Source organism: Rhinatrema bivittatum, chromosome 2 (assembly GCF_901001135.1).
Source record: "Rhinatrema bivittatum chromosome 2, aRhiBiv1.1, whole genome shotgun sequence".
NCBI lineage: Eukaryota > Metazoa > Chordata > Amphibia > Gymnophiona > Rhinatrematidae > Rhinatrema > Rhinatrema bivittatum.
In genome coordinates this window covers 55,238,488-55,261,344 of record NC_042616.1, presented here as the reverse complement: position 1 = coordinate 55,261,344, position 22,857 = coordinate 55,238,488, and the positions used below count along the sequence as shown (strand labels likewise).

The 22,857-nt window shown below is 43.4% G+C and overlaps 1 protein-coding gene across 16 annotated transcripts in view; it reads right to left on the bottom strand.

Annotated features, from left to right (window-relative positions):
- MAP4 (microtubule associated protein 4) overlaps nt 1-22,857 on the bottom strand; it is a 456,329-nt gene that overhangs the window by 44,221 nt on the left and 389,251 nt on the right. For 12 of the 16 annotated variants that reach the window (XM_029588164.1, XM_029588168.1, XM_029588169.1 and 9 more), the window contains one exon: nt 11,730-11,858. The exons of the other annotated variants lie outside the window; for them this stretch is intronic. In XM_029588164.1, the coding sequence (XP_029444024.1) occupies nt 11,730-11,858 (129 nt within the window). The remainder of the gene's footprint in view (nt 1-11,729; nt 11,859-22,857) is intronic. 16 annotated transcript variants of the gene reach the window in all.

Genomic DNA, 22,857 nt, shown 5'->3' with positions numbered 1-22,857 from the left:
AGAGGGGTCTATGGGACTGCACCAAGAAATACACTGGGCAGACTTGTTGGACTTTGATGTGCTTATCTGCTTTTATGTTCTAAGTTTCAATGTTATTTACTCCCGAATTCCACCACGGGACTAGTTTCAATGCCAAATCTCAAAGTAAGAACAAATCTCGGTCAAAAAGGAGTCCCCAAGACCCTAGATCCCTGGTCTGAGTTTCATAAAAGTTCTGACTGCCAGGTGAGAGGATAAGCATACAGAAGACCTGCCCACCAAAGTAGTGAAAAGGCATCTGCCTTCTAATTTCGTCCTGCTGCCTTCTTCCTCTGGGCTGTTGCAAACAGGTCCACATTCTGATGTGCCCTATTTTAAGAAGATTCTATTTGCTATATCCTAATCAGCAATCAGTCTGCAATGCTTCTTTTTCCTGCTAGGTACATGCTTTGGGGTTCATCCCATTAGAGATATGTCTCACTTCCATACCTCGACAGTTTCCTAACAGCGGAGGATAAAACCCAACTCCTGTTTGCTCAAATAGAATTTGACTCTGAACTAAGATAATTTGCTTGGTCACCAGATTTAGAATGGCCTGTTGCTCTGGAAGGCTAAATGTGCATAATGTATCCCGGAGAAATGCTCCCCCGGATTGGAAGCATCTGTAATTAAGAACATGGCGGAGGGATCCAGAAAGGTAAACTCCACGAGAGCTCTTCTACTAGAATTCTTTGAAAGAATAAGCAAAGATAGGGGATAAGGATGATCTAGTCAAAGGGTATCTAGATTTACAGAAGGCATTTGATAAAGTTCCCGAGGAGAGACTCCTCAGAAAATTCAGTCATGAGATAGGAAGTAATGTCTTATTGCCAACTGACAACAGATTAATGGATTGGAAACCAGGACTAAGCGGTCAGGAAAGAAATTGTGGCGTGCCCCAGGGACCTGTATTGGGATCAATGTAAATTATTCAGAAACATTTTTCAGATACATCTGCGAAAAGAGAAAGGTCCAAAGTGGTATAGTGAAATTGAAAGGTGGTAATGATCAAAGTGTGGAGAGAGACGAAGAAATGGCAGAAATATTAAACAAATACTTCAGCTCTGTGTTCACTAAAGAAGACCCTGGAGAAGGACCATCTCTACACAACAAGAAACTGGAGGGAAGTGGAATAGATGAAAATCCTTTTACAGTAGAAAATGTGTGGGAAGAGCTAAAGAACCTGAAAGTGGACAAAGCCATGGGGCCTGATGGGATTCATCCAAGGATATTGAGGGAGCTCAGAGATGTTCCGGCGGGTCCGCTGTGTGACCTGTTCAATAGATCCCTAGAAACGGGAGTGGTGCCGAGTGATTGGAGAAGAGCGGTGGTGGTCCCGCTTCACAAGAGTGGGAACAGGGAGGAGGCTGGCAACTACAGACCAGTCAGCCTCACTTCGGTGGTGGGAAAAGTAATGGAGTCACTGCTGAAAGAGAGAATAGTGAACTATCTACAGTCTGGAGAATTGATGGACCAGAGGCAACATGGATTCACCAGGGGAAGATCCTGTCAGACAAATCTGATTGACTTTTTTGACTGGGTAACCAAGGAATTGGATCAAAGGAGAGCGCTCGATATCATACTTGGATTTCAGCAAAGCTTTTGATATGGTTCCGCACAGGAGACTGGTGAATAAAACGAGAAGCTTAGGAGTGAGTGCCGAGGTGGTGACCTGGATTGCAAATTGGTTGACGGACAGAAGACAATGTGTGATGGTAAATGGAACCTTCTCTGAAGAGAGAGCGGTTTTAAGTGGTGTACCGCAAGGATCGGTGTTGGGACCGCTCCTGTTCAATATCTTTGTGAGCGACATTGCGGACGGGATAGAAGGTAAGGTTTGTCTTTTTGCGGATGACACTAAGATCTGCAACAGAGTGGACACGCCGGAAGGAGTGGAGAGAATGAGACGGGATCTAAGGAAACTGGAAGAGTGGACGAAGATATGGCAGCTGAGATTCAATGCCAAGAAGTGCAAAGTCATGCATATGGGGAGTGGAAATCCGAATGAACTGTATTCGATGGGGGGGGGAGGGGGGAAGGCTGATGTGCACGGAGCAGGAGAGGGACCTTGGGATGATAGTGTCTAATGATATGAAGTCTGCGAAACAATGCGACAAGGCGATAGCAAAAGCCAGAAGAATGCTGGGCTGCATAGAGAGAGGAATATAGAGTAAGAAAAGGGAAGTGATTATTCCCTTGTACAGGTCCTTGGTGAGGCCTCACCTGGAGTACTGTGTTCAGTTCTGGAGACCGTATCTACAAAGAGACAAAGACAAGATGGAAGCGGTACAGAGAAGGGCGACCAGGAAGGTGGAGGATCTTCATCGGATGACGTACGAGGAGAGATTGAAGAATCTAAATATGTACACCCTGGAGGAAAGGAGGAGCAGGGGTGATATGATTCAGACTTTCAGATACTTAAAAAACTTTAATGATCCAAAGACAACGACAAACCTTTTCCGTAGGAAAAAAAAATCAGCAGAACCAGAGGTCACGAGCTGAGGCTCCGGGGAGGAAGACTAAGAACCAACGTCAGGAAGTATTTCTTCACGGAAAGGGTGGTGGATGCCTGGAATGCCCTTCCGGAGGAAGTGGTGAAGTCTAAAACTGTGAAGGACTTCAAAGGGGCGTGGGATAAACACTGTGGATCCATCAAGTCTAGTGGGCGTAAATAAAGTGGAGGCAGCAAAACACTGCACAGAGCGGCAGTAGCCACAGAGGCGCTCACGGAGCGGGATGCCAGTGGCCAGTAGGTGCTCCACCTTCAGGCAGCAAAACACTGCACGGAGCGGCAGTAGCCACAGAGGCATTCACGGAGCGGGATGCCAGTGGCCAGTAGTTGGTGTTCCACCTTTAGGCAGCAAAACACTGCATGGAGCGGCAGTAGCCACAGAGGCATTCACGGAGCGGGATGCCAGTGGCCAGTGGTTGGTGTTCCACCTTCACGGAGGGCTGCCATCTCCAAAAAAAACTAAAACAAGGAACAAACAAACAAAGCAGGGGTGGGTAGGAGTATGGGGCAGGGGTGCGGCCTGCTTGTTGCGGCGGTTGCTACCCCTGTTTGAGCTGGATGTTCACTGGGAAGCGGATACAGCGCTGCTCTCTGCATGGTGGAGACGTGGAAGGGAGTTGGGGCCGGAGGGTGCTGGAAGCCAATAGTGATGGGTGGGAGGGAGAAAAAGGGTGGGAAAAAATAAATAAAGAAATAAATGGATGAACTGCGTGGCTTGCTGGGCAGACTGGATGGGCAGTTTGGTCTTCTTCTGCCGTCATTTCTATGTTTCTATATTCAAAAAGAATCAGCCAAGCATGGTTATAAAATTTGCAAAATTTTGCAGACACCACAAAAATATTCAAAGTAGTTAAAACACAAGTAGACTGAAGAATTGCTGGAGGGCCTGGACCTCTAAATGAAAAATTTAATGTGGACAAATATGGTAAAGAAAATAAAATATACTATGTGCATTACATGTAAACAAAGCAGGATTCCAAAATAGGCATTATCGCTTAGGATACTGCAGCCCTTATGGACAATAACCAAATCCTTATTTCATTCTGCAGCAGTCAAAAACAAATTTAATATATATTTGGAAATTAATTTAAAATAAAACCGAGGTGGTCAACTCCTTTATAAATCCATCGTGCGACCACACTTTGAATAGTGTGTGAAGTTCTGCCACTCCATCTCATCAAAAATAAAAAAAAAATATTGCAGAACTAAAAAAGGTATAGATAAGGGCAACAAAAGTGACAGGGGGGGTGAAAACCTCCTTAAGAAAATCTTAATGGGCTAAAGCTCTTCAAGCTTGGAGAAGAGCTGACAGAGGGGATCTCATACAGATTTAAAAAACCCATGAGTGGCATGCAAGAAGTTAAAAGGGAAGTTATTTACACTTTCAAATAGTACTAGATCTAGTAGTACATGGTTTCCCAATTCAGTCTCAAAGACATGCTTAGTGGGTCAGGGTTTCAAGATATACAAAATGAAAAGAATATTTTCCATGCCATTCGTTTCCCATTCATTTCAATGCCCCTTTGAAGCCTATGGCTGTGTACTGCTGAGAAAAGGCTGGAAGTTAATGACCAGCTATACTTAGGGTTGCCAACTGGCTCCAGATTTTTAGGACAGATTGATCTGGTCCAGGTTTTACTCCCCCTGCATGCAGGTTATAGTCTTGATTTTCTTAGGGATTGCAATAGGTAAATCAGAATAAGTCCCAGCTTGCAATGGGGTACAACCAGGACTGGATCAGCCTGTCCTGAAAATCTGGAGCCAGTTGGCAACCCTAGCTATACCTGTGACCTCACTGCTTTGTCAGAGCTGAGGCAGGACAAGCTGGCAAGGAGGATAAATCAGAGGATAATTTTTTTTTTTTATTTTTTTTTAAATTAGACTATAGCTGCTATCTGGACCAAACACTGTCTTCCCACTTTAAAGGTTGAGAATGTGTAGGAAGCAGTCTGCTAATTCTTTTTTTTAGATCTTTGCAAAGAAGGACGTGCTAGGAGAAGCTCTTCAAGTTTATTAAAAAAAAAAAAAAAGCTTAACTTTTGATTTGGCACTAGTAAAGGGCTGCTTCTAATTTTTTCTGTGCTGCAATGGTCTAACTCACTGTCAGGAAGAGAGACAACCCTGCTGGTTTTGTTTTTTTTCTGTTCACTGGGGAAGGATCAGGGGGAGACAGTATGGAGATTACAACTGTGGCAATGCTAGTGATTTTTTTGTGTCTCTGGCCAATATGGTGAGCACAGCACACAGACGAGTAGACTTAGGCTGCCAGTCGTTTGTTAGTGTAACAATTTTTGTGTGTGGAGTTAGCACTACTGTTCACAGCACATATACACTGTGTGCGTGAGACAGTTCTCCATACACTGTGAGTGGGGGCAGTTATGGTGTAAATACATTTTTAAATATTCAAACCACCGGGAAGCAGTGCACTTCAATTTCAGCAAATTCCATCATGTCAGGAAGAGAGGAGGGTTTCTTGGCAGGGTTGGCAGGAGCAGTAATAAAAAATAAAGTGCAGTTAGAGCACGTGAGCGATGTCCCTTGCATTTTTCTCAAGGTGCATCCTTCTACTTCAACTCTAGTGCCAGCATCAGCTCCGTCCAGCAGTCAGATGGGCAGGCCCGCAATCCTCAGGTATGTATCCAAAGGGCAACCCACCACAGAGCAAATGGGATGGTGTTCCATAGCACTGTCCCAAATCAAGAGGCAGGCAACATCTAAAATAGGAAATGAGGAGCAGCAGAGAAATAATCAGTCTTGATGATCGACCCCTGCAGGTAGTGGAGAATGTGGGCTTTAAGTCTGCATGGGTTAGCCCCAGATTACAAAGTGCCCTTCAGGACTACAATCAGAAATAAGGCCATCCCCACCATGTACCACCAGTGCCACACAGTCACAAGCAGGCACAGCTGGCTAAGGCAGAGGGGAGTAGCATGCATTTCCTCAGTAATATCGGGATCAGCACGAACACTGCACTCCTCTCTCTCTCCCTGATACAAGTAGGACCTGGCTGAGGTAGAGGCTGGCAGCAGCTCTAGTGGGGGACAGAGCATCAGGCTGAAGGTGGGCTTTGCTGCACATCCAACTGATGCATAGGCACCATACCTTGTGCAATATTCTATCGGCCATAAGAAAGATGCTGGAGGGTCGGGCAGCTAGACCAGAGAGGCAGGGGTCTTCAGGCAAGTTTCTTTATGACATACTGTGATGCAAATATGGTGAAGACAAGAAAATATAGGGACTTTCAGGGTAGCCGTTGCTTTGCACACTTGCCAAATCTGGCAGAGAGGGATGCTTTGGGGCAGAGGCTTAGTGATAGGAATCCATTCCTGAGAAACATATACAAAGGTGCAGGAAAATAGGGCATTTCTATAAAAGCATGAAGGCCAGGCAGTTTTAATTTTTATGATATTAAGTGACAATGGTCCTTCATATTTAATCTGTAAAATATGTACCAAGGCGCTATGTTTTCAAGATAATCGGCTTTTGATGGTGCCTCCCCAAAAGTTCACTCTGTATGCAGACACATGAAGGCGAGCACTCTCTAGCTGGACTGCAATTATGGAACGCTCTACAAAAGCATATACACTGTGCTGGTGCCAAAACCTAGAAAACCAGCTGAAGGTTCACTTGATTATTGCAACATCTGTGGGCAATTTATGTACACACTGCACGCACAATTTGATATACTGCGGTTAATAAGCTTTATAAAATAAGCATCTGATTCAAGACGTTGGTAACCTGCAGGAGTTCCACCTATATGATGCTGCAGAGGTTAGTGGAGCAGCAGACACCCCTTTATTATTTTTTAAAATTATTTATGCATTTTAAAAATAATACAAAGCAAATCTTTGTACAGCAACATTGGAGAAAAGAAGAAAAATTAAAACAAAAAAAACAACAGTTTCACAAGCAGACATCCCTTTATGATCTGTCTCTGGGACATCAAACAGCCGGTATAAATCCTGAAGCCCTTTCAAAGATGCCATGGAGGTTCTGAGTTCCAGAAGCACCAACCCTGGGCAGGGTCATCTTTACAGTAAATATTTTGGAGGAAAAGTTAAGAGCACTTCCTTGAGCAAGAGAGCATGGAAGCAGAGGTGTTGCAGTTTGTGGACTCCATGAGGCAGCAGATGCGAGAGAGACAAGCCCCTCACACAATACACACACACACACACACATGCTTGCTACACACTGTGATCAACAGGTGAAGGAATTTCACCCTTCAATCCCAGCATCTCACATTCATGAAAGAGATGCTGGTAGCTAGGGTGTGTGAATGGGAGAGCACCAGAGGCTGAGAAGGGGGATTTTACACAGGAAAGAGAAGGCACCTCAGAGTAGTGCAAGCAGGAACAGCATGCACTCAGCTAGCACTTCCTTCCCCCCACCTCAATTCACCAAAGCCACATCTCCTGCAAAAAAAACCAAACAAAGAAACAGCTCTCCTGTCACAGGCCTATAGCTAAAGCAGCTGGGTAGAAACACTCTTTTGCCCACTCCAGCACACATTTCTGTGACATGTTCTCTCGCAGAGCTCATAAGGTGGGCTCAGCACTCTTTCCTACTCACCAACCAGCATGGCCAGTGAATGTGTCAAGAGCCCTCATCAGTCAAGGCTGGCACCAGAATTGGTGGAAAGGCTAGTCTTTTTGAAAATCAATCTGCCCTTGCTTGGGCTTCCAAAATGTCCATGTGATAAGATAACTGAAAGCACCTTAAAGGCCTTGCTGTCACTCTGCCATGTCCCAGGTGTACCACCTTAGGGACCCCGATGCAATAATTTTCGCGGAAAGCAGGCGCTGACTTTTCAGCCCCCGCTTTCTTAACACACACATGGCGCCAGCAAGGGGGGGGGGGCGCGCCATGCAAAATGTAAATTAGGGGGTCTCGCTAGGAAGGAGGCGCTAAGGTCGCTTGTGCGAGTGTATCAGCAGCCATTTTCATTACTAGCAGATGGCCGGTTAAGAAAACTGATGCAGAGTTTACAGGCAGTCTGCTGAGTTATTTATTTTTTCACTTTAACAAAGTACAGAAAAGCAGTTTTTTCTGCTTTTCTGTACTTTCACCTGCGCTCAGCTATTAACGCCTGCTCCAGGCAGGCGTTAATAGCTGAGACGTACATTTATCTTTTGCACGCGGAGTGAATGAGTAATAGCCTCATTCACGTGCATTTGCATGTGATGAGCGCTATTGCATTCACTCCATGTCCGACGCAGGTTAAATAGGCGCTAATCCCCCTATTGCATTAGGGGGTGGATTAGCGCCTATTTAATCCACGGAGTGCGGGTTATACAGTGCGCTCGGCTGAGCGCGCTGTATTGCATCGGCCCCTCAGGAACCTTGCTGCTACCGCTCTTCCTACTTGCCGTGACTATTTTTCTCCCAGCATGGGAATTTTACTGCCTCCGTTTGCCTCTCAGCCTGGCTCTTCCACCCTCTGTTGATTAAACTGAAGTGTTCTGTACCCAGAAAAAAAAAAAAGTTTGAAAAAAAACATTTTTCTTCCTACCCCACCCTCTTTTCTGGTTCTTTGTTTTGTTGTACCCCTCTCTAGAATCCCAGCTTAGTTCTAACACCATGTGTTATAATATTAGGGTGTTTTTTCCCCCCGAAAAAAAAAAAAAGAAAAATACAAGTTTCTCCTCCCATCCCATCTCTTTCTTGGTTATCTCGCTTACTGTTTTGTTATACATTTCCAGGATCCCAGCCTAGTTCTCACTCTTGATTATTCTGGGGCATGTTGTCCCCCCTAAAAAAAAAAGTTCTGTTAGCATGAGGTTTCAACAGGGGTCAGCCCTATGTTCTCTATTAAATATTTGCCAAGATCCTTATGGGACCTGGGATGGATTACATCTATGCAGACATTCAGGTTTTTTTTTATCCAGCTCCAGCCTTCTTGGTCAGATATCACCATTGTAGTTCCACAATTTGATTATGGCTCCATCACAATAAACTCTGAATATACAAAAAAAAAAATTAAATTCTGATACAGCACTCGTCCATTGAGTCACTCCCTTCATTTCTACTAGTGGGCAACATGACTCTACCAATTGCCTCTCGTGTGAAAGGTCAAGGGGTCTGGTTTAACTCGAAGCTTGCCTTTACTCATCAAATCAAAGCAGTTTTAAAATTGGCTTTTACGAATTGAATGCTTCATGACCTATAGCCTTTTGCTTAACCATTCTGAATTTCGTTCGTTCAGGCTTTTCCTCTTTTAGACCATTCTAATGCCATCTTAGGTCTTCCAGCCTCTTCTCTGAAAGCACTGCAACTCTTACAAAACTACCACATGCTTAGTCACTGGAACAGACAAAAGAATTCCAACTCTTCACAAGCTTCACTGGCTGCCCATTTATTGGAGGGTTCAGTATAAAACCGCAGTAATGTGCATTTAGTAAAAGTAAGACTGGTTTCCTTGGGCAGCCTTACTCAGGCTTCACACTGCATATCCTGCTTTAGAGTCGGCTGAGGGTTCTACTCGACATACCATCTCCCAAAATGGCATGGATGGAAGCAATGAGAAAAATCTCTTATCACAGGAGTCGCAGCTTACCTCATATTCTAAGACCTTTAAAACTTTGCTTAAGACAGCTGTTCGGGCTTATAACCACCTTACATACTATCCTTAGGTATTTTAGCTTGTCTGTGTACATCAGATTATAGTCCCACACTCTTTAGTTCTTTTAAGATTTGTTTTGTTTATGTATTTCATGTTAGAGTAATTTTTGTGCTGAATGTTGTGTGTAGCTTTGTAAAATTGCCTAGAGCCAGGCGCATTAGACGATTAATACATTTTGATAAAGTCAAAAGGAAGAAATGAAGGCACAAGAGAAAAGATAGGCAGAAGAGATAGTTTACATGTTCTGAATGTGGTAAAGGTTTCAGAAGAGAAAACTAATGCAAAACCAGAATAAAGGGAAGAGACTGTGTCCAGATACAGAAAATAAGAAAAGCTTTAATGAAACAAACCTCACAAATTACCAGGTATGCCACACTGAGGAGAGACCATTTACATGTTCTGAGTGTGACAAAAGTTTCACTCTGAATGCAAAATTTCAAAAGAACCCCAAAATTCCATCCAGCAAGAAGAACAATTTCAAAGAGGGAATGCAATAAGTTTGGGTCACAATAGTGATACTGATGACAGATCATTCTCTTGTACTAAAACTGACAAGTGGAAAGTGCTTCAACAGGAAGACATCTTCCATGCTACTCTGTCTTGCTGTTATACCCCTCAGACTACACACCTTTGGGTTCTTTCTGCCTGTTTGCCTTGCTACCATACTCCAGATTACACCTTGGGGGTATTCTTGCCACTGTGGGGAAGCTGCTTTGCACTTCATGATGCCTTGGCATGTTGATGTCACTGTTCTTTTCCCCTTTATAGGTGTCTTGGGGTTTTTCCTGACACCTTTTCTGCTTTGTTCCTACTTCATGGTACCTTAGGATGTTGATGCCACTCATATTGCCTTTAAGGGTTCATGCCACTTGTTTGTACCTTCTTTTGAAGCCTTAGAGTGTTTTCCCTTCTTGCTGTTCCTCTGACAACATCTTCTCCCCAACCCCTCCTTATGGTACCTTAGGCTATTCATGCCACCTTTGGTGGTGTGATGCGTTGCCATGCCTTTACCCTTCTGTCATATACCCACCAGTTTTATTAGAACTGATGAGAAAACCACCATTTTGAGCCCAAAATAGGCTACAGTGCTTCCCCAAAAGACTAATGGTAAACGAATGAACTTTTTTTTTCCATTTTAAACTAATGAACTGAATGGAGGTGCTTATGAAATTAATGAACCAAAATGAAAATATTTCTTCTGCAAAGCCCTAATATGCACGAGAGACTGGCTTGCGTTGCCTCCATTATATGCAAATCTATTTCATGCATATTCACTATAGACAGACCAAAAGGCTAGGGTCCCAAAGACTGGATTGAGATCCCCTGAATTAGTTAATACTCCTTGAAACTGGTAGCAGCTTTAAAACAAATTTAAGTATGTTTTTTAGTCAATTAAAACATGACATTTGCTGTCACAGGACATGGTCATAGCCATACAGCTGGGTTTTAAAAGGGTTTGGGCATGTTCCTGGAGGAGACACTGTTAGCCGAGGTAGACTTGGTGTGCTGGCGTGAGCAATGTGGCATGATCTCCCCATTAGAATCTGCCAGATACCTCCAAGTGGAATGGACTGGTCACAGAGATAGGATGCTGTATTTGATGGCCTAGTGGTCTGAGCGACCATAGCACTTAAGATAAAAAAGGAATGTTGGACCTCACAAAACATGGGGAAGTTTTAATATATAAAGCAAAATTCTAAAAATTCTAAAAAAATGATGTTATTATTAAAGTAAGGTGGCCTCGTACCAATTTAGGAGTCTGTGAGATTTGACAGACCCTTAGAGTGAGGGGCCTACATATACTTGGCTAAAACTATTCATATGAATTATTGACCAGTGATACGATTGGTTTGATTTTGTGGGACCTCACAAAAGAACATACTTCCAAAGCTATTCACCATTGTAAAGCACATTTGTGACCCCTTCTGCACATACATTAGAACAGTATTTCCAAACCCTCTCCCTAGAGGTACACCTAGCCGGTCAAAGTTTTCAGGCTGTCCATAATTTGTTAGGGACCCAGGGTATGCAAATCTACTGTATGCATATTTGTTTTGGCAATCCCGAAACCTAGCTGGTTAAGTGTGCCTCCAGGAGACGGTTGTGAAACACTGCTCTTCACCTGAGTACATGGCAGAGGCTCTCAATGAAGTTTCAAAAAAGTATCCCAGGTTGTATAGACCAGATGCTTTACACACTCCATGCCAGTTTCAGCTGATGAACTCTGTTTTTCTTGAGGGAGAATCCTGGACTCCCTCCAGGATTATTTATCAAGCAATACTTGGATTACAATCACCTCTGTCTAAAACAAGCAAAGAAACCACAGGAGCTTTTGAGCACTGCTTTTAAAAATCTGGCTTATGCAAGTAGATGGCGCACTTACAGAGAAAAAAAAAAAGTATCAGACATACACTCTTGCTGAGAATCTAAAGAGATTAGGAAGGTAGAAAAAGGCAGCATTGTAGGGAGGTGTGCAATATGAAAAATAGGGAAAAAAAGACTGAAGGGAAAGTGACTTGTGAGGACAACAGGTTCATTTTTCCTTCATTAGGAAGGAGGTCTACAATTTTAAAAACTCACTTTCCCATTGGTCTGTTTTTGTGCACTCTCTTTTGCGACAGCCGTTTTACTGGTGGCTGTTCTAGTTACTGGAAGGGGCTCACACTTGCTGGCTGGGTCGGCTGACTTGGGTTGTTTTGTTACTTTAGCCTAGATGGAGACAAACGTAAAATGATTTTAAACAAGGATTTTCCAAAGCAAAATATGGGGGGAGGGAACAACAGATGTCAATACCAAGTAAACAAAAAGAAAACCAGTGACAAACAAAACCAGACAGGACAAGCAAACCAAGCAGGCTTCCCCCGAAGGAGTGTGGTGAGGGCCTCTAGAGAGCAGGAGTGGGCAAGTCTGGCCCTTGCAGACTCCTAAAATTGGTCAAGTTTTCAGGATAACCTCTATTGAATATGCACGAGAGCTGTGTGTATAACCCAGACAGTGCCCCTTACTATTTCCCCCCGGTTAAAATTCCAACATCAACAGAGAAAAGAATGCTTTTGAAGGTGGTAAAATCTGTTTTGGCTTTGCCAGAAAGAACCATTTTATTTTTGGGGAGTTGGGGGGGGGGGGGGGTAATAGATAATATTTTTATTTGAGGCAGTGTGCATTCAAATCTCTCTTGCTTATTCATTGGTGCTTTCCAGAAAACCTGACTATTTTGGGGCCCTTGAGAACTGAAGCTGCCCACCCTTGCTTTGAAGCCATTTCGTTTCTGGGCATGGATAGTTAGGGTAGAGTAATACAAGCAGACAGCTCAGAACTCGTTTCCCCTCAGGTAACAGAACTATGTATAAATAAAGGTTCTTGATTTTTTTTTTTTTGTACTACAGCTCTAGACTTTCAAGTTCGGTTCAACTGCACCACTCAGCAGAGGCTGTAGCAGAGCAGCCAGCCCCCACCACATTTCCCGCAAGCCTCGTCTTCAGTGCGCTTAGATGGATCAAGAGCACCCAAAACCTGCCGTCACAGTAAAGTTCTTTCATTCTAATGTCAGCTTAAAAGAAATTACACACGTACACACTTTTGTTAAGAACGCTTCTGTAAATGAACACTGCAATCATTTGTCGGTGAGCTTTGAAAACCGTGGTTTAAACACAAAAGCCAGATCTCCCTTTAAAAACATTTTTTTTTTAAAATATGGCAATTAATTCCAAAGGTCCCATTTTACTGGGCGGCTGGGCTTCTAACATTGCTGCCGATCACATTCATTGTGGATATCCTGAAACCAGACTGCCTGTGGGGGTCATGAGGACATTCATAACATTGAGAAAGTTAGGTCTTCGCACAAGGCTGCTATTTTCGTAACAATGCCAGTTCACCATTATCTTTTGATATTGACTCTCAGACTTTGCTACTTTTTTTGTTCAAGAAGTTGAATGAATTCATGCAAGATTTTGATCTCTGCCTATTAAAGAGCCCATTCTATCACCCCCCAAAATCTGTGTCATGGTGTGAGTTTCAGCCTGTTACTACTACAGAAACTAGATTCTTAGATATGTTGAAGTCTACTGCCTTTAAGGGGGATGTTTGTTCTGAGTGGTTGATCAAGGCTGGTTCTTCTAGTTCAAACCTGTTTTACTCATTTAATATCTGCTAGTTTATTAGTTTTAGCAGGTTTATGGAGATAGAAGTTTCACTGAGGCTAAAATTAGTCTATTTCCCAAACCAAGCAGGAGACCCCCTTGGCTAGTCAAATTATAGACCTCTGCTTGATGCACTTACGTTTTTATAAAAAATATTAGCTCTTAGGTTAACCTCTGCGATTAGTGCTTTACTTCTTCCTGATCAATTTGGGTTTTTGAAAGCAAGCAGCATTACACACAATGCATGCCTTTTTCATAATCTCATTTTTGTCTCCAAATTGATTTCAGACCCAGTAATTACCGTTTTGTAGGTGCAGAAAAAGCTCTGGACTGGGAAGAATGGCCTTACATGCTTCATGTTTTGAAATGGTTTGACACTAGGGACATGTTTCTACGTGCGGTTGGTTTTCTAAATGATCATCCCTAGGCTAGTGTGTCAACAACCTCCTTTCTAACCCTTTCACACTGAATAGGTGTTACGAGGCAAGGCTGCCAGTTATCCCCTTTTCTTTTTAATTTAGAATTGAAGTCTCTGCTGTTAGCCATCTGGAAGACTCCCACCATACAAGGATGCTCTTATGATATAGAATGCAAATTCTCTGCATATGCTGATGCGCTCTGACCCAGATCTCTCATTTCCCACACTTTTGGATTTAATATCTACCTTCTCAGCTTTCTCAGATTATAGGGATAACTGGCAGATATGCAAAACGATAACATTGAATGTTACGGAAACACCAGGTAAGGTTGTCTAGTCATTGGAGGAAATGCTTGAGTTTTTTTGTTCAAGAAGTTGAATGAATTCATACAAGACACTCCACTATGAAAGTTCCCTTATTAATGTAGTACAAGCTGCTTGTGACCAATGTCTTCATTACATCTCTTGATGGAGGAAAACTTGAGATAATGTGAGGGACAGGGGCCATTTTAAACTACATTCTCAGTATGTCAATTTTCTTCTCTTCTAATGTCTATTAAAAAAAAAAGATAGGCCAATATCTGATTTTCTGTGGGGGGGCGTAAGTCTCCTAAGATAGCTCTTCGGAAACAAAGTCCCTAAATAGCATGGTGGCGATATCTTTCCCAATTTTATAAGCTATCACCAGGCATAGATTTTAGAGAAAGGTCAATACTGAGACAGATTTTTTGAACTTTACAGACTGCCCTCTGTGGTTTGACTTTAAACTAGCTTTAGTTCGGCCACTACATATAGCAATACTGCCTGAGCTTAAACTCACTTTATGTTTCCAGCCAATACCCATTATTTCTTCCACTTATAAAGTCTTTGTTGAGCTTGACAACCAATACAAAACAGCGGTCCAGTCTGTTGCCTTTCTGGTATAATCCATTTTTAATTGATAGACATTGCATTAATTGGAAAGTTTGGCAAAACTATGGGATATGGTTTTTAAACCAAGTAGTAGTGGATACTAAATTGATCACTTTTGCTAAGTTAGCCTCCATGTACTCCCTGCCCAATTCCCAATATTTCCATCGGTTCCAGCTACACAGCTTTCAGGTCTAATGGCATTCTCCTTGTTGAACCTCTGTTGGAACAAGGTATATCTTGTTTCTTCACTTACTTTCTAAGAGTCACCTGGCATCTTGTTTTTACAAATTTCTCAAATATGAGTTCCTTAGATGTATAGGCCTGGAGAAAAGCTGGGAATCAGACCTACAATATGCTAATTTAGGGATTAATTGGGAGTGATTTTGGCTCTCCCTTGTCAAAGTGTTGCTATCCTCCAATGTCACACAATCTATGTACTTTGCAGCTCATAGCAGAGTTGCTTACCTGTTAACAGGTGTTCAAGGACAGCATGAGGTTAGTCCTCACACATGGGTGACATCAGATGGAGCCCTATGCGGGAAACTGACTAGGTACACAGAGCATGACCAGCATACCCTAAACCATGCATTTATGGGAGCCCCTCTTCAGTCTTGTAACACAATTTCGATAAAAATAAGGAAAAACCCAATTCACAGGATGGTGGGTGGGTTTCGTGACCAACATCCTACTGTCTTTGGAGAACAGCTATTATAGATAAGCAATTCTGCTTTCTCCAAGTAGGATGATAGTCCTTACCCATGGATGAATTCCTAGTTACATCACTAAAGGGGACCAACAGACACCTAACCAGGTGCCAAAGGGCACAACACTGGTGCTGTAGGGTAGCATAGGGGAAGACAGCATGAACCCAAACAATGGGCCCTAGGTTGGGAGAGTTGGGTTCTACACCTCGAATAGGTTCCTGAGGACAGACTGGCCAAACCTACTGTCACATCTGCCATCCCTATCCAGACAGTAATGGGATGTGAATGTGAGGAAGGAACTCCATGTCGCAGCCTTGCAGATCTCCACGGGAACTATTCACAAGTGGGCTGACGCTGCTATGGCTCCCACAGAATGAGCCTTGACATGACCCTCAAGATGCATTCTCGCCTGGGCATAACAGAAGGAGATGCATTCTGCTAGCTAACTGGATAGTATATAATGGTGCCATGGTGAAATGGGCTCTGCTAGTAGTGCTTCCTGATGCACTATTGGCCCCCCCAATACAGGCATGGAGAGCAATTTGGTGGGGACATCAAATAGATTTAATTGGTACCCCTGACGTATGATGGACAGCCACAATCTCCTTGGGAGCCTCCACAAATTGGAGGATCTCAAGCATCTTGTGCCTGGCATTCTCTGTCAACAGCAGAAGCCATCCCATTCCTTCTATCAACCTTCACAGAATTTGTAAAGTTAAATCCTCTGGCAGGGACTTCCTTCACTCCTCTGGAGGAGATGAGTGATCAGAGACCATCCAAGTCTTTGGAGGGAGACTCAGTCAGATCATCCCCCCCCCCCCCCCCAAGGGTCACAGGGACCCTCATCCTTACTGTATGTCACAGGGGATGGGGCCCTAAGTGCTCTATAAACATCCAGAGATGCAGGTACCAATGGAACTGGACTGGGTGCTATAGGCTTCCGATTCCACCGGCCTCTGTGGAGCTTCCTCCTCTGAGGAACCGGCGATGACTACTGTATCGGTAGGAGGCCCAGAAGCTAACGCCAGCTGGGTTGGTAAGGCATTGATGAGCACATTGAGCTTTTCCAGAAGCAGTACAAGAATGGGCGGTACCAGCTCAGTTGGTGTCACAAGACTGTGGCCCTGCATCTGCTCCACTGCCAGCTGGACTTGACACTACAGTTCTTCAAACGTTGCCCATGCCAACACCAACTGGGAGGAAGGAGGTGTGGCCAGATCTTCCTTGGATCCGAGGGGGATTGGCAACTGGCACCAGGACTGGTGGAGACCATTGCAGACCCTAGGCATTGATGGACTGGCGCCAATGCTTGGCCTGGTCTTTTCCTGGTACAGAGGACAAAGACTATGAAACTGTGTCCTTGATCTGGAGAACAGTGATCGGTCTCCAGCACCCCTATCCACTGGCGACCTTGACAGAACAGACAGTCCTGCCAATGTCAATTGCAAGGTGTCCATCGGGGCAGCTCAGGAGGTTCTTAGTTGCTGATGCAGACATCTTTGGGTCAGACCTCCACCTGAAGAGGTGCTCCATCTTGTCAAGTCAAAGCATCTTCGGTGGCATCTGGTCTTACAAACAGCAACCCTGGATGTCATGCGATGCCCTCAGGCAGAGGATGCAGATTTCATGTGGATTGGTTAACATCATGGTCTGTGGGCACTGGGGGGGGGAAATCTGTGGAAACTGGACATGACCATGATGGAGCGAAATAGGGAGCTGAAGGATGGCACGATGGCAGTGGGCATGGATGACCAGCAGGTACTGCCACCATGGGGGAATCTACCGTGAAAGTAAAACTTACCAGAAGATGGTGAAAATTGACTGGGGACATTATGAGAAGGAAGGAAGAAGGACCCGGCAATGGAACAGAGAAAAAAAATTGCAAACAAAGTTTTCCATTAGGCCAAAAAGCCAAAGTTTTTAAGAGCTCAATCAACCGAGAGGCTCACAGCTCCATGGAAAAGAAGAGACTGAAGAGGAACCCCACGTAGATGCATGGTATAGGGCATGCTCAGTGTGCCTAGTCAAAGTTTCTAGAAACTGACCTAAGTCTTCTGCATTGGGCTTCATCTGATGTTACCCATGTGTGAGGACTACCATCTTGCTTGTCCTTGGAGAAACTTTTGTGGTCTCCTTGGAAATTATTCCAGGCAGTCTTATCTACATCTCATTAATGCTGGATATATTCATAGGATAAGATAGTACCCATATCCTTTTTGATTGTCCTTGTTAAAAGTTATAGGTTTGCTATTTGGGGAAAGATATGAGATTTTGCATCTTAGCATTCATTTTGTACCATATTTTGGGTCTGGACCTTTGACTGCACCACAGATAAGATTTTCTTTTGACTACAGCTATGAAATGTTTTTATTAAGTGTAAGAACAGTACTTTATTAGTTGTACATTTCTGGTGGAACACTGTACCATAAATATGAAAAGAATGCTGCACTCAAGTGTAATACAATTACTTTTTGGATTTCTGTGTGGGGACTGTTGGAGTCTTTCATTGACTTATCCTAATTTTATCTTTATCAGTGGGTGGAACTATGTTCTCGCAGCCACAATTGTTTAGTACACCTTGGCTTCCTATGTTATATATTGTTTGTATGGTTTTATGTTTGGTTGTAATTTTCAGAATTTTGTTTTACCTTTCAATAAGTTGAACTAAAAAAAAATAAAGCCAACAGTGCCAAGCAAATACCGCCCAATATCTAATTTACCTTTTCTAGCAAAACTGTTAAGAAGGTGGTTCTGTATCAGCTTCAAGATTTGTCAGTTTTTCGATTTTGGATTCTTTACAATTTGGGTTTTGCAAAGCACATGGAACAGAGGCTTTATTCCTTGTCCACTTTGGGTTTTTTTTCATGATCTAGACAGTCTTTAAAAAAATCTAGAGTTCCTTGATGGTCTCAAGCACTAAGGCTCCAAGAGCTATAGCCTGTGAAGGGACAGCACAGAGCTCCTCAGTGCCTCGTAGGACACCACACCAAGGAATCTCAAGGGCACAATGTGCTTGGATGCCCCAGTGTACCAGGGGCCTCGCATAGATGGCAACCCATACGCAATGATCCTTTCAAGGCCAAAGGACCCTTGCCATACAAGGGCTGTAGAGGCCTCCAAGAGTCCCAATGATAGATGGTCTCAGGGACAACCAAGGCCCTCAATAGCAAATACAGTGCCTGGTCAGTAGTGCATGATGTAGTTGAGGCGGGAACAAGAGGCATCAGTGGCCCTGCACCTTGATGGCCTAAAGGGTGTCAATGGCAGAGGCCACGCACATCAACAACAGAGGGCCTGCTACTGCTTCAACCTCAACAGCCTCAAGGGTGGCCACGCACGCACCTTGATGGGATCAAGCGTGGCCGCAGCACCAAGAGCAGTGTGGCCTTGATCAATAGCATCGGTATGCGCTGCTACTCTGCGCCCAAGCCGGTGCAACAAGACTCCACTTCCACCGATACCAGAGGGTATCCCTCCACCTCAACGGCATCGAAGGTGACCATGGTGCACAATGGTGGGCCTGGTCCCCGACACGGCCCAGACATCGATGCGTCAGACGAACGGTGCGCTGGTCATAGGAAACAGTTACTGGGCATGACACAGAGGTGCAGCAGCAAGCTACTAGCCCAGGCTCCTGTTAACCCTCTCTTCAGAGGAGACTACACTGCCAGGATTGCAAGCAGGAGGGAAGGGTACATCTTCCAGGGCTTCCGCCCATGAAGACTAGTTCCTTGGGATGTGGGAAGGATGAGTTTTTTTTTTTTTTTAATAGTAACAGACTACCAGGCTGCACAGGGGAAAACCTACCATGCAGCCAGTAGTTGGAAAGAAAAGGAAAAATAGAAGAATAAAACTACCTTAAGGAAAGAAAACAGCTACAGCTCTAGAAAAAAATCTTACTAAAACTGTGCGAAGAGAGCAAAGCTGAATACTGTGAGCACATGGCTTCTGCTACCACACGGCTCCACAGAGGGTGGGGGGGGAAAAAAAGACTGAGGGACTCTGCCTAGTGGGCAGGGTGATGACTACAGCTGCACATGCTCAGTAGGGCATGTTCGAGAGTTCTAGAATCTTTAAGATCAAAGTTCCGTGATGGGCTCCATCTAATATCAGCCATGCATGAGGATTACCATCCTGTTTGTTCTAGGAGAATGAATTTTAACTATTCCATCTTCATCAATTGACTATTAGCAATTGGCTCTTAATACGGATAAAACAGCATTGTGGACCTCACGTTCCACCGTCCTTTCAGCTTTTCCAGGTTTTAACGTGGCTGATGTTGAGATCTCTGTCACAGAGTTACATTTGGGCTTAAATATCAGGTAAAAGCAGTAGCAAAGTCTACATTTTATGAACAGGTTGCTACAGCTAATGGTTTTTGAATGGTGGTGCAGAGATCACAATTTAAGAATATAACAATTGTTTACAAGGCAATGGCAGACAGCTCCAGAGTATTTTCTATCTGCGACACCACGACTGCTAACAATTCTGTCTTTCAAACAGTTGCATTTACCAGAAAGCAGAGTAAGGGTGTTTTCAGAGACTATAAGCGTTAACAGGTTTCAGAACCACTTGTCTGGATAATGGTGTTTAGAGAAAGTATAACCTAAACTCTATATTGCTCCCTCGTAATTTCCCCAGTAGAGGTAGACCTCAAATTTGTTTCTCTGTTGGTATGTGCTTTGATGGTCCCTTCCAGGGACCATCATAGGCTATTTGTTGCCTATGACTAAATCCACACCTATTCAAACGTAGCTGCCTAAATAGGGTGCAAAATTTGAAGGGGTCCTTTTCCACTTCCTTTAGAATCATGTTTTGATCTCTGAGGAAGTGGAGGTGCAGAGGGGTGGAACCCCCTCTCTACTGTTCTTTATTGATTTCACAAACAAGACTATAGCTTTCAACAAGTTTATTTTCCTTCAATTGGTATTTGTTGAAATAGAAATTGTCCCAAAAATAAAGGAAGTAGGCATTTGTGCCAAAACATGGCAATCAGAACTTTTCACAATTCCTTAATTCAGAGCCTCTTCTTGATTTATATATTTTAAAGTTACATTTGCTAAATTGCATTTATTGTTTTTTTTTTTTAATTTGCTAGATTTTAAAAAGATTAACCTTTTGTTTACCCAGTTTTCTTTCATTTATTCTGAGTTTTTATGCCACATACTGTTTTCTCTAATAAAAAGCAACAGTTAAGGATTAATGGACTCAGATTCAGAATATATTCTAGCACTTTGTGTATGGCCTAGAAACAAACAACTGGGGATTTGTTGCACACCAAAAAAGTGAAAACTGTTTGCATTTGATGTCCTGTAATTGCGCAATTGATTCCCTATTGAGCAGTGAGGACTTACAACACAAACCACCGACACACCCAGCCTCCCAAGTGGGACTCTCCAAATAGGTCTCAAAACCAATGCGTTGCAAATTACAATCTCTTTTCTTGTGCAATTTATTTATTTATATCTGTGGGACCATCATAACATGGTCCCACAGATATAAATAATTGCACAAGAAAAGAAAAAGATTGTAATTTGCAACGCATTGGTTTTGAGATAGTGTGGTTCGTTGCACTTCGATAATTAACTGTTTATACTATAGTGGTACTCTCCAAATAGGTCCCATTTGACACGGGCCCTCCTCATCTGGAATACAAAACAGCACACCAAGGAACAGGCTAGCCACAGATTAAGGGATTCAGTGAATCAAGCTTACAGCAAGAAAAGACCTGATCCTAGAATAGATCAGCTTCTACTCAATCACAACGCTGGAGAAACCCTCAAAGAACGGTACAAAATACAAGTCGCCCAGGCCGCCAACACATTTCTCACCAGTCCCAATATAAAAAGTGTGGTTGTGCTGAACCAGCAAACACGACTCCTATATGCTTGAGTTGACATGGCATCTGAAGCTAATTCTGTATCACAATGAAATAAAATGATTACATTTGCCTATTAGAAATGTGAAGTCCCTGGATCTGCACTTTCTGCTAGAGTTTAACTTTCTTCATACCCAATTCATCTCATTTTCCTCCAATAATTGATTAAGTGTTCACCTTAGCATTTTCACTGGTGAAGAGTCCAATAAGGCCAACACAGAGAAAAAAAAATCTGATTGTGGTAAAATGTTTCCACTCTACCAGGACACATGACGCCTCATTTTGGGGGAGCATTCTGAGATCCCTGCAGCCTCCAGTGAAATAAATTCACCTCCTCTTCCGCACTGTCTTTCGGTAAGAGATCATCCCAGTTTGGAAAGTATCCATAATATACAAAAGGCCTTCATTTATTAACTTAGAGGCATCTTCAGTATTTTTCAGCAGGCAGCGCCTGAAACCAAACTGTATACTCCCAATATAGCACAAAGAAAGTCTTATACAGTGGAAAGATAAGATCATCTTGCTTCCACCTACCATTTAAATTATAACGGTTCAGCCCTATTTTGGCAGCTGCTACGTAGCTTTACATACCAATCAACTAGTATGCCAGAGTCCTTTTCTTAGATAATGTTGGCAAGTGCCTTATTGAAAGTACACTGTGCCACCTGCCTGTTCTTGTGCGTCAAAAGTGCAGTATCTTTACTTGATCACATTAAATCTCATTGCCTTGGTACGTGGTAAAAATCTTTAACATCCTCTAATTCTGCTCCCCCCTTTATCTGAATATCTTACTTTAGGCCAGCAAGATGTGCTTATGCTTAATTTTGCTTTTTTTCTGATTTTGCTCCCACTTCACGCGAGCATGTGGCGGTTACTGCTCCCAAAATGCTTTACAATCTTTGCAAAAAAAAAAAAAAAAAAAATCAAGAACTGTTCTGCTGAGGCATGCAATTGCACTTAAAAAAAGTTATCCAGCAACCATATAGCTTCACTTGTTTCAACAGCCACAAATGGACCAGGACAAAGGAAGTCCCTCATCGCTATTTTTCCCCAATCCGGCTGCTCTTCCCATCTGATCAAGTACTTGGACTAATTTTCCCCCAGGATTAGAGCGCATATCAACCAGCTCTGACCTGTGTGATGTAGCGCTCCGTAAAAATAAATACTACAGCAACTAAGATGCAGGGAACGTGGGGGGAGAGGGCAATGAAAAAGGGATGTGGTACTTCCAACAATACCGGAATGACTTACAGACCTCATCCAAGACTGCAATGTGGGGGGGAGAGCCATATTACTGGTGGGAGATTTAAATCTACAGGACACCGACACATGCCATCTGCAGATTCTGTTTGGAGGAGAGAGATCCTGGACTCCCTACAACAGGCACTTCTCAGGCAAATGACAATGGAACCCAAGAGATGGCGAGATGCTCAACTGGGTGTTTCTAATGTCCATGCAGGAGATCACCTGAGCTCAAGGGATCTTACAGCATGGTTTAATATAACAAGAAAAGAAAGCAAGAGCAAGAGTCCTGGACTTCAAGGGTCCAGTGATAAAATGGGAGCACAGGGCTGGCCTTGTGGCAGTGCTGTGTGCTGCCACGGAGGAGGTCCCTGGTTTGATCTGAAGGTCTCCCATTCCCAGGTTGGCTGGGGAT